The sequence below is a fragment of the Petromyzon marinus genome, chromosome 11 (assembly GCF_048934315.1).
Source record: "Petromyzon marinus isolate PM22_M1 ecotype Great Lakes invasive population chromosome 11, UKy_Petmar_22M1.pri1.0, whole genome shotgun sequence".
NCBI classification, from domain to species: domain Eukaryota; kingdom Metazoa; phylum Chordata; class Hyperoartia; order Petromyzontiformes; family Petromyzontidae; genus Petromyzon; species Petromyzon marinus.
Window position 1 is genome coordinate 2,957,036 of NC_133677.1, and position 12,933 is coordinate 2,969,968.

The window sequence follows — 12,933 nt, forward strand, 5'->3', positions numbered from 1 at the left end:
CGGATGGGTGGCATCCGTCCCGTGTGATTTCTTGAGTGGCAGACGTGCGGGCGCTCGGGGAGAAAGGGAGGGGGACGCGACACCCATCGCAGCCGCCCTCTTTCTCCTCCGCCGAGCGGGCAAAGCGAGTGGGGGCGAACGAGCGACGAGCGCAAACGGGGCTGGGGTCCAATCGGTGGAGCGAGTGGGACCCCATCACTCTGATCCCATGTCAGAGGTTTAATTAGCACACAGCCCAACGCAGCTGAGAGGCAATGGCAGATGAGCACAATTTATTCTCCCCAGGAAGCTTAATTCGGGCCGAAGGTGAAAGGGCAAAAGGGGGTCGTTTTATTATCTGTCTACCTCCTTCGCATACGGATCTAATATAACAGCCTTGGCCCCCCTGTTTATATTCATAAATTGTAAATGGTATGCAGACCGAGTTGAGGGTTTTTTTTCTCTTTCTCTGCCTCCCTCACTTTCTCCCGGCAGTTGTCGCCGACTGCCAAATTTGGCCGGTGACACGGCTAAACCAGAAACAGTCGTCCTCGTCGTGCCGTCAGCTGTCAATGAAAGATTGATATTGACAGTTGGAATTTGAGAAAAGGTTTCTGAAGACAAAAGTTGGTAAATTTTACAAAATATTTATGATGACAGGGCTGGCGTGCTCAAAGGAGGAAGAGGGTTATATTTTATTTTAGGCTGGCATGTGGCAAGGAAAAATAAAACTATAGGCACAATGCTAAGCATGACAAAAGTAATACATCACAGCAAATAGTTAAATGAATTATTGGTACCACATGCATAAAGTATGACAAAATATATATTTTTATGAGCTTGCAGATCACTCAAGATGTTGCTTTAGCGTTAAGCAGCTTTTTATCTTGACATATGCTGAAAAAACCCAGAGAGTGTGCACACTCGTCTCTAAATTACTTGGAAAAATAATACGCGTATTATTGTCGCTCTGCAGAAATTGATTAAATATATTCGTACAGAGCTTGTACGTGTCTCCAGCATATATACCCATATATACGCAGAGGCGGGCGCATGCACGTGGGCGCACATTTGATTCCACTCGTTCAGTAGGCTCGCCGGGAAGCGGGACACGCAAGGCCACGACAACAATTTGAAATCGGATCCGCCCGTTCAATGCGCGACACCGAACGCGCCGCACACACACACATCGCCCGCACGCGAACAATTTCAATCGCGTAATTAATATTCGCGTCTCCAACCTTCGCTCGGGCCTTGACGATGGACAACGGCGCAATCGTTCGACATCGGGAGGGGGGAGGGGGGGGGGGGGCCCAGCGGCACCACCGCGACACCCTCTTTGCTGTCACGACCGATTTGGTGGAGCGACAGGAACACACGTGGGCAAGCAGGCTCGTGGCCGGTGCCGTTTTAACCGCCCCAACCCCCCCGCCCCCCCGCCTTTTATTGGCCCCCGGCCACTGTAGCTGGCGCTGAAGGGGGTGACGACGTGGGCAGCAGTCTCGGGGCGAGCACGACAAGCGAAGGAGGCTGCAGCGCCAACGCGTGCCGGACGCCAGGAAGTAATATTTATTAAGAAAGTCACTGCAGCTGTGCACTTTTAAAGCTAGATTGGAAACTACTTCATTTATTGCTGCTTTTTGCATTTCGTTTGCCGTCCTTCGCCCACACCTGCAATTATCAGGGTGGGATACATATGGTGCAAAAGAAGATTAACATACATCCATAATAAAAGAGAAAAGTTCACTAAAACACGGGATTTCTTTCTGCGTTTGTACCGTGCAAGGGAATAGATGCCAAAAAAAATGGACAGCCACGGTCAAGATACTTTTTTTTCCCCATGCAGATTTTTTTGTTGTTTTGTTAACCTCTAAATTCCAATGCCTGTCTTGTAATCCACTCGGACTCTCGACCGAATAATAAATTCCTCTTCTGCGTGGCTGCTTTTCAAAATCGATGTAGGGCATTTCCAAATGTTTGCCGGCTAAAAACATTTTAAAAAGGGCCATTCTTTTTTTGTTGGAAATACTTCACTGTGAACGAAGCTACATGCAGGTGGTTTTCGTTTGAAGCCTTTATAGTTGGTGGGGTTTTTTACGTATTTTTTCTAACTATAATGTTGCATTTTTCACCGTCAAAAACGGCGACCGTGACGCTATGGGGCTGTGTGCCTCTCAAGCCACCCTCGGTCCAAGCGGTCCAACAGCCTGCCAATTACTCGGCACATGCGTCGAATGAACAAATGAATTAAAAGGCTTTATGCTTAACGAGGCAATGGGCCCGTTGAGATGAGTATTGTGCAGTTCAGGGGCATTCGCAATATCCAATATTCTTGTTTTTTCATGATCCAGGATATCCTTTTTATAAACCAAAGGACTATATGCAATGGAGCAAAACCGAATCAATATAAATGTAAAGATGCATGTATTCAATTCTAGATTTGAAGCTTTCGTGACTGCAAGGATCCACTCTTTGGTTCTATTCGGTAAAGTCACGTAGGTAAAAAAAATAACAAAAATCACGACGTTTCGGCCACAACACAAATGGCCTTCATCACCTGATGAAGGCCATTTCATCACCTGATGAAGGCCACTTGTGTTGTGGCCGAAACGTCGTGATTTTTGTTATTTTATTTTTAACCTACGTGACTTTACCGAATAGAACCAAAGAGTATGCATGTAATCCTCAATTAATGTCAGCTTCTTTGGCTCATGATATGCGCGTGGAATTACTTGTATTCAAATAAAGTTATTCAATTCATTTGTGTTGTATGTAATCGGTTCACGTAACCCCTGCAGCCACTACCATTCACTTTAATGAGTAAACATAATTATTTAATCGTGAATGGAATTATACTTCGAATAAAGATAATTTAAATTAACTTCCAGGGGGATGGGGGTGCCAGGATAAGGGAAAATTGTTTTATCCTGAACTCAAACATTTTCACCGAAGAATATTCATAAACGATTTGCATGGTTAGTTACGTGCGGTGGAATAGAAGTTCAACACACATACACACATGACCCGCACGACAACTCATTTACATAGAGCATAACTGATCCATTCGAAAAGCTATTTAGTCAACCTGTTGCATGTGTTGCTTCAAAAGAATACACACAACTCGGAACTTAACAAGATCAGCTTGTAATACAGGAATTAACCTACAGTGTGCCCTCAAAATACAGTGAATGGATATACCATGCCCTGTGGGTCGGTATACCGTGCCGTGTACGTAATGGGGTTTTTAGTGGGGCTTGTAACATTTTAAAAGACGTTGGGGAAAACTACCGAAAAATCACGCTCCCGAAGCTTAACAAGTAAAGAACTTGCAAAGCAACGCCAACTCATCGTGAGCTGCGCCTCCATGCTGCGCAGAAACATCACGTGCCAGTGTTGGTACAGTGCTGGACAGTAACTACCGGGGCACTGATTTGTGTTCCAGAATTGGTTTGTGATTTTCGGTGGTCTCAGCGATGTCTTTTTTTTTCCACTACTCTTTTACAACAAAACGTTTACATGAGTTGCAACATAATAAATAATATTTTATTTACTTTTTTTAAAACACGCTTTCATGAAATGTACCATACTCGTAATGGCAGAACTCCACGACTCCAGGAAGTGGCCCCGAAGCTTGCCATAACGTAAGGGGCCGTGGTAATTTAGAGCCAACGTCAGTTGAGCGTGGACAATAAGAACCAAGCCGAAACATAACATAAAAAATAATGTTTAAAAATATATAGAATTTTTATTTTTTATGATAAAATATAGTATTGTCATCAGTATGACATAAGTATACCAAGTTTGCAGTCGATACCACATTGGGAAGTGGGTTAAAATTGAGTTACAAGATTTGAGGACACAACAACACCAACAGACAGAGTGAGCTAATAAAAAGCATGTAAAAAGCAATACAACTTAACAACGCACGCTACAAACAGGCTAGGTTTGTTCGCCATGCAAATAACGCAGTTTCGTTACTGCTGATCGAGAGCAACCCCCGCCACCGGGGGACACGACGTTTGCGCGCGTGTACACATCGCGTAGCGGTTTCGTCCTACGAGCAGCATCACCGCCACGACCACCGGCACCACAGAAACGCAAACTTGTCCTCCGCCGGCTCTCAGCCCCGTAACGAGATACACGCGGGAGCCCCACGCTCGTTTGAGCAGGAAACCACTTGGCCGTTTTTTTAATGTTGTTTTTACGTTGCATCTCCGAGTACGGACACCCCACGCGTGTGTGGGGGCCGAGCAGCCGCATCAGCGAAAGATTACAGGCGAAGATTACAAACGTTGTGCCGAGTGGCTTGCTACTCACTCTGAGGTAGTTGAGGGTGATGTTGGTCAAGCCGTTGCGAGTGATGTTCTTAGACAGCTGCTCCAGCATGCTCGGGTCTTGCGCCTTCATTGATGTAAGACAGAGCGAGAGAGAGAGAGAGAAAAAAAACAGAAAATAGAAAGAAGAAATGTATGTCAGTGTTAATCCAAATTAATCCCACGGCTTTGCAGAATTACACCTAATCCAACCCCGTCGGAAAAAAATACTCCTGACTCAAATTTTTACCTACTTTTTAGTGAGTTAATCCCCAATCTCACGCTAACGTCTGTGCCACGCTAACGTCTTTGGTTAAGTGTCCTTACAAGGGACTGAGAGGTGTCTAGCAAGGCTCAGAGGTGATGCGCTCACCTCTGATCCATGTTGCGCCCGTTTAAAAACTGGCTTTGCCTCTCCCACGGCGCCCTTCAAACAAAAAAAACCTTTAAACCCACTCGTCCCATCATCGAGCGAATGTCGCAAAATTTGCAGCTCTGCCTTCACAAAGTGCGCTCCACCTTTGTCCGAGCACTGCCACGGCCAAATTAACCGTGTTCGGGATCGAGTGCAGATCATGCCACTCGAAGGGCTTGTTGTCCTTAAAAATTGCAATGTACCCCATATTAACGAAGGCTTGCAAAGAGAGTCCATTGTTCAGTGCCAATTTGTTTTATTTACCGAAAGAGGCCAATTTTATTCCGGGTGCATATCGGGGCGGTAAATTAACGTTATCCACGCGACCCAAAATCTCACATTTTTAATTGAGATTTATTTGATTTAGATTCCACTTTTCTCAAAGATTAAACCAAATGAAGTGACTTTGGTGCAGGCCATACTAATGTGACTGGTATTTTTTTGTCAAGTGAGCTCAGCCTAACTGGGGAACAGGAAGGTGGGCCTGCAAGGGGCAGTAAAGGAGGGGATGATTGCTGAAATACTACACCACATCCTCAAATTCTTTCCCTGTGGAGGCAAAACAAAGATGCAGCCGCAGGCAGATTCCAGTTCGGCTCAGTGATCAGGAATGCACGTGGCAATGGACAAAGGACCATATCTGCTGGGCCGGCGTGGAAGCCCAACGGCAAAGCGAGCGGCTCGATTTATGAAAATTAAAAAACTGTCGCAGCGGTGGAGAGTTCTCCAACGGAGGGGCAAGTTCGCGGAAAACTTTTCTACTCGGTTGCGTCCCCAAGCGTGCACGCCGAACGAACAGGCTTGCCTCTCAGTGCCGGTTCTGCAACAATTTGGGACGAATCTGCCACCCATCCGCAGCAAATCGACAGGAGTTCACACTGCGGCCAGCTAATGCTATAGGCTCACTTCACATCTCCGTCAAGTCGTAGTTTCACCGGCGGTCAGTCGCCTTCTCATCACTCTACTACTGCTGCTACTGCCATGGCCACCGTTCCAACGAATATCGCTTCTCGATTCCTCCACCCATGTTGAACACTCGGGTCTACTAAACTGACCGTTTCGTCTCAACCATGATGTGTGCAAGCACAACACTGCAAGTCACAACACTTCTCTGGAATTCGTTTGGTCCTTTGCTCAGCAACCGTGACTTTAAACAAAAAATCTCTGTGCTCTATCGCGGCGATGGCACTCGCGATGTCGTCTGGTGGCCGAGGCGCACGCCAGCATCGGTCGCTCAACGTGGGCCAAACTAACCGGGTGGCTGGGTTTTGTGACAGAAATCAAAAGTTAAAACGAGTCAGGCAACATCTTGTACAACTACACCAAGAGGGCGAGTAAAAATAAATAAATATTTCTTGGAAATAAATTGCATTAATTTTCTAAAGGTGGGAATTTTCTTAATATGCATATTTTTAAAAAAAATTCTCAGTTGCATTTGTATAATTAAATAACGCATGAGCGGTAGGCATCACCTTCAAATAACATTCTAAAACTGGCTTTGTTCATTAGGATGCAATAGGTGACACTGGTTCAACAGCAGAGCGTATTGCTCTTTATAATAACAGGAGCCAGTGTTGGAACGCTGCCGCGGTCGTTCGCCGCGTACAGAAACATGAACCCAGAGAGCCGGGTTCGATTCCTGACCATAGCTTTTTTTTTATCAGTGGCGAGTGAACTCTAAACCCCCGCCCCCTTTCCCAATTTGTACCGACCAGCGTGGTGAAGTATGGTTAAACAACCATCATGACCAATATAGCATTGGGAAGCCTTCATCCAGCAGTGGAGTGAAAAAGGTATACAATTCAATCACATGACATTTTGTAAAAAAGAAAGTATTGCTTGTTAGCACTGATAACAAGAATATACTAATTACAACACAATCATAGAAATAATATTTGCTTTATTATTATTGTGCTTCAAAGCAACCATATTACCATTCATAGCAAATCTGGTATTATCATCAAGTAACAAATTATACAAGTTAAGAACAATTGGTTAAAAACGTGTTGTGCTCATTTAACAAATAAAATTACATTTTTAAAACAGTAAAAATGAAAGTGCTAATTTTTAATGAAAATAGTACACCGAATTATTTTCTGATTGTATTACAGTCAGTGCCATCAGTATTATTAATACAAAACACGAGTAGCTGGGAAGAGCAGAGGGGCAGTGGTTACTGCACTGCGCCCTGATCCTGAGTTCAATTGCTGGCCAAAGCTAACATCAGTTACAGCCGAGCCAGTCCTGGTCATCCCAACCCGTACTACTTTTCACCAACACCATAGTAAACAGCGTGGTAAAGAATAGTGAAACCGCCAAGACTGACATAGTTTGGACTGACAAAGGGCTATAAAATGAATGTTATTTTTCACCAACAGCTAGCAAACAAAAAAAAATAAATTCTGATCAATTCCAAACCACCACCACACGGGCTCCCTTGCTGGTATTTACAGTTAAATATTAAAACCAGGATTTGTGGAGAGGGGACCCCAACAAATATATAAACAATGCATGCCTATATAAAAAATGTTAATTCGTTTGATGGAGGCGTCAGTGTCGGATCACCCAAAAAGCCTGATATTAACCCGAGTCTTCCTTAGCCGAGTGGTGTACATCGTTACGCACCTTTGGCACACGATATAATCAGACGTACGGGTGATAATTTTACATCTCAGCTGCTTTTATGGCTGTCCGTGGGTATGAAAGGCAGCCAGGCGTAGCTAACTGTGCTTACACAGGCCCGGATTTTATATTCCCTCCACGGCTGGCCTCTCTCAGATCCTCCATCCTCTCCAGGACCGTGCGGCTGGCATCATCGTGGGGAAAAATAATTACCATCCCACCGCAAGAAAGTCGAGCCACACACTGCACCGCAGGCCAGCCCCTCTCACCGCTAAAAATAGACAGCGTGTCTGGAACATTTTTGCACATAAAGCATCTAAACATTCCTCGTCCCATTATATTACACAAGGCAGCGTTTTGCCCGCTGCATTTTATTGGTCGCTTGATTTAATTTTCCGAAAGTGGATTTTATTTTTTAAAGATGCAAAATAAGGCACGAGATAGGGTTAGTTTTCGTAAAAAAAATTAAGCGTGTACGTTTTTGTTAAACCAAGTTACTTTTCACTCCAAATCTGCACCATATTAAATTGATACCTTTGCAATATTTACGTCATAAAATGAACATTGGCAGAACATGGGAATTTTTGTTTAAGCTATTTACATTTTATATATATAAATGTAAGTATAGTTGCTTAACCTCGCCCCTCACCCCACAAGTACTAAGCGGCCAGCTGCTGGTGCCAGTTGCAGGCGAGCCGAGTTAATACCTCACGGAGCCTGGCCCTGGCCGCCTCGCGTTCAGTGTCTCTGGTCATGTCCGAATTACTCGGCGAGGTGTTGTTGTCAACATGGACGGGGTGGCAGCGGCGGATCTGATCAATGCGTCTCGACGTTGATGGGGCTTCGATGGAGTGCGCCCTCCACAAAATAGGCAGGCGCGTTTCCGGGGCAGCCCCGTCGTCCCTCTCCGTTTGGAGAAGGGATATAAAGAGAAAAGGAGTCCCTCTGCTGTGCCCCTCTCCACGAGAGACAAAAAAACCCACTCCTATTCACGAGGCTCGGTTTAGGCGGGACACGATCGGCTTAAATGTGTGTGAAAGATAAATCGGCCTGCTCTTGGATGCAATTGACCTCCACCGATGCCCCGGACTGGTCTTTTTAAGACCGGCATTACACGGATGCAGGCGAGAGAAATGCGGCAGGCACTGCGCTCACAAGGAGGATTTGTTTGGAACAATTTGACGTGGGGCGTATTTACACCCAAAAGAAAAAAAAAATCAAACCTGCCCCGGAGCTCTCCTCCACTTGGAAGGCGCAAACGGCCGCAGAAAGCAGAGCCGTCAGCCGCGGTGTGTTACTACGCGTACGCGTGCGTGCGTGCGTGCAACAACAACATGGAGGGGGGGCTTGGCCGTGCCGCGTTCGGGCACGACGTAGGGCAATGCGAGCGGTGGCACGGCACGCACAAGCGGGCTTGGCTGCAGCGTGCCCGCGGGGGGCGCAGCGCTCGTGCCTGAGGCGGGCAAGTGCCCTTGCGCACGGTGGCCGACAAGCGAAATCGGCAAGCGTATTTAAAAAAAAACTAAACTTCAACTATTTTTGTTTCACCAGGTAAGGCCCACTGAGCTATACAGCTCTTTTTTCAGAAGTGATCTGGCCACAAATGATAGCCCCAAACGAAGTGGCTCATCACACGGCAATTTATAACAGCCGAATACTCTAAACAAGTGATGTCGATTCTAAATGTGGAGGGAAACACCGGGGGACCTGGAGAGAAATCCACCTGACCACAGGGAGAGATGCACACAAACTCCAAATATACAGAAGGCTTCAGAGTCAGGATCGAACCCACAACCTCCTGTGTACCAGGGCGAGGTAGTTCACATGGCGCCACGCGGGGGGGGGCCTCACGAGTTCACGCTATTGTACGGGGCAGCACGCGGTTTCCCAGTGCCGCTCGGGCGACGCGAGGGGAGTCGGGGGAAGGACGCGGCGCCACACTCACGTGCACGGCAAGGAGGCTGCGCGGGATGAGCTCCCGGTGCTGACGTATGGTGAAGTGCCATGATCGGATCCTCATCATGTCGTCGAACGCGAACTCCAGGATGAGACGCCCCTCCGTGCACACCTGGGAGAAGCGTGGGCGGGGAGGGAGGAGAGAAGAGGAACCCAGGGGGGGCAGCGTGAGTCAGGGTGGGACGTATTTAAGCGTGCCACAACGTGGCAGCAGCAGCAGCAGCAGCTTTGCGATAGCGACACGGCTGATGAAGGGGAAATGATGAAACTTGCATAATTTATCTGTGTGTGTCAAAGAGAGCGTTTGTTATACATTAGCAAATGTCCAATATCCGCATTGTCAAGCCATTTAAGGATCTAATAATGGCAAGGAGAGGAACGTTTTGTCAAATTCATATTTACCGTAGGTGCATGTTGCCACTATAAGGACATCATTTTCTTAGAGAGTAATCACCCGCTAAGAGTAAATAAAAAAAATAAAACCGACTTGGTTTAAATTACATTTTTCGAAATTTCAACCCAACAGGTGTTTTTTAGATAATGACAAAAATATATAAGTTTAGAATTGTTTCCTCTTTCCCGCATAACACCCACAACTCTTTGCGCTCCCCATTACCCCAGCACCGGGGGGTGCCGTTCCGCCCACCACGAACGAGCCATGAGAATCTTCACAGCAGCTTTATCTCACTCAGCCCAGCAGGCGAGGTCCGTGAGAACACGTGCAACCAAAAAAAAAGTGGTTCTGATTGTCTAATTCCCATCCCCCACTGCTCAAGACCCCCACCACCAGCCCCCCCCCCCACTCCTTCTTCACCCCACCCCCTCCCCACACACAGCCCCAACGCGTCCCACCTTCCCCGTTCCCCCACTCCCCCTCGCGACCCCTTCCCCATCCTCCACGCGCACCCCCCTCCCCGTCGCCATGACAACCGGAATCACTGATTAGTTGCCCGGGCAACCGTTCTTGGCCACGGTCCAGTGAGCGTGCAAAGCCTCTTTCTCGGTAGGGGGGGGGGGAGGTGGTGGTGGTGGTGGTGGGTGGATGGGGAGGCGTGGGGGGGGGGGGGCTGAGGGAGCCGGTGGGGGTAGGGGGTCTGTCACGGTCTGCTGAGCTTTGTGCACGCGGGTTTGTGCTCGATTGTGGCGGTGCCCGAGCGCTCACGGTCGTGCGTGCTCGTGCGCGGCATTAGCGGCGGCGCGCACCGCCGCTAATGCCGCGCCGTATTTCTGCGGGCCGCGCGTGCACGCTCGTGCTCCGCATTTCTTCCCTTTTTGCGACGAAACGTGCCGTTCCCTTTTTTGTGTCTTCGTTTAAAAGGAACGCGAGACGCTCGCTGGCGTAGCCAATTGACACGCGCGCATTTATTTATTTCAAATGTAATTATAATTATCAACCTCGCTGCACGCGTATCTGTGAACAAGATGGTACCGATTTTACGGTACACATTCCACGTCCACATAGGTGCACACACACACACACAAGATGCCTGTCCCGTACGCTCCTATTTATAATACAAGCTCTCGCATTTCATTTTGCCTGTATTTGCACGCCGGTAAAACGGTGGCCAGGCGCACGCCCCCCCCCCCCATACCGTACATTAGAAGACACCGGCCTCCACCTGGGCGCTGTGTGCGATTTGCCGATATTTGTTCAGAAGCCCGGGGTCTCATTTCTATGCGGCTGCTCGCCACCCCCCCCCCCCGCCCCCCCCCCCCGTTGTGCCACAACACGCCCTGTATGTTTAACGTTAGTTATTGTTGCCGTAGAGCCCCCCACCCCGCGCTCCGCAAAAACCGAAAACGACGTCGGCTCGCTCTCGCCGCCTGACGCAGAGGCCACGATGGCCGGCCGTGTCGTGACCGCGTGGCTCTCGGCAAGGGGAAGGGAGTTCCATCTAAGAGAGATTTTCATTAGCTGCGTGGGGGGGGGGGGGGGGCAGACGAGGCAGCAGCAACAACAAAAAGTAGCCTCGCCGCCGGCAATCGACGGGAAGTCTGCAGGACGCCGCCTCGCTCGCGTACCCCCCCCCACCCCCACCACACCTCCAACCCGGAGCGAGGAGCGCATGGCACGAGGCGGACAACGGGCAAAAAGAAATCACCGCCTTCAGAAGGCGCTGATCTAGTGAACATCTTGAAGATCTGACAGAGAGCAGATACATTGCCCCAGCGTTGCATTAAGTCAATTATCGGGTGAGACGCAGCACTGTTATCAAAAACCTGAGCGCTTACAACAAGCGCCGGTGTTGGATAATACTCGGGGCTTGCCAGAGTTCCGGGTGGGGGCTTCTCGGCAAACCGCGACACGGGCACTGCTGCACGGCCTAAGGCACTCGACATCTCCGTATAATAGTACGGGGGGCATAGATGAAGCATCGAGGACGTGCCCAGGCCTCCCCGGGCATCGCCTTGACGCATCTGCCAAGGCGGCCTCCGACACCTCAGCGGTGCGTGACCCCTGCCAATGTTTGTCTGTGACCAGTCACCCGGTCCAGGTGCGCTTGGCAGCACCTCCCAATCCGCGGTGACCTCCTCCTCCGTGCCCCTCGTATCACCGAGGGTTGGCAAACTCGACTCTCAACAATGCCACCCGTGCCGCGGCTCAAAGTCGACTCGACGCGCCAGGAGCGCAGACCAAAAAAGTGCAGTTCTTTGTTGATCTACCGGAAGTGGCTGTTACGCCTGCCGAAAAGGTCGCATCGGTTGGCTGCCGTGCCTAACCTTACCGGTAATAAACTAACTATGGTCACCAATTACCGCACGCGGTGGAAGCAGCAGGCGTGTAAAGATGCATCGATTAAAATATTTTACGCTCACTAGACCCGCATTGAATTGTTGCGCCGCCAAAATCTGTACGCAATTGGTTTCCATAGACCGTGCAGACCACAAGAGATTCTACATTCACTGCAATGGGAGAAAAAAACACCTATAAATATCTTGAATCGTATCGCGATTCTGAATGACTATTCACCAGACTGCAAGGGGCGGAGTGGTGGGGGGGGCACAGGCAATTGTTCCGTCAAATAAACAGTTGGCAAATAACGCAAACATTACCGCCCAAGTCTGCTTATTATTGTTTAACACGTCGTCGTGATGCGGGGATGAAGATGACGATAATAGCGACGATGGCACACAAAAGTAAATGGCATACGGTTATTTGCGACGCTCTGAGAAATGATCAGCTTCGGGTTTTTTTTCATCAGCTACAATTATGTTAATGGGAAATTATTGCACGTCATGTTAGCTTGTGGAGAATTATATTTCAAGAAGCCTGCATAACACCTAGTTGTCAGAAACAGTCTGTTTGTGCAGACAAGTGTTAACAATTGACAGGTCTCTGCTCATGCTCGGTTATTGTTCAATGTTTTAATTAAATAAGGATCATAGTTCTGTCAGCTGCACTGCACGGGAGCAGAGCTTGCTTGCTCTATGCTGCTTGCTCTATGCTTTGAAGGCACTGGTAAGTTAAAGCTGGTTAGGCCTTGCCTAGCTCGAACAACAAATGTTGTTGCCTCTGTGCCCAGATGAGACGAAGCAGGCTTCGGCTTGCCCACAACGCACAGCCACTAGCACAAACATAACGATGTACTCAAAACGCGAAGACAGGCAAATATACCACCAAGCTAAACATAGTGAACACAAAAAAAA

General features: G+C 48.4%; 1 protein-coding gene across 15 annotated transcripts in view; it reads right to left on the reverse strand.

The window, feature by feature from the left end:
- The window catches only part of LOC116941349 (LIM domain-binding protein 2-like), a 146,903-nt gene that overhangs the window by 31,592 nt on the left and 102,378 nt on the right, over window positions 1-12,933 (reverse strand). For all 15 annotated transcript variants that reach the window (XM_076066269.1, XM_076066270.1, XM_032952365.2 and 12 more), the window contains 2 exons: window positions 9,275-9,397; window positions 4,297-4,380 (listed from right to left, as the gene is read on the reverse strand). In XM_076066269.1, the coding sequence (XP_075922384.1) occupies window positions 4,297-4,380; window positions 9,275-9,397 (207 nt within the window). The remainder of the gene's footprint in view (window positions 1-4,296; window positions 4,381-9,274; window positions 9,398-12,933) is intronic.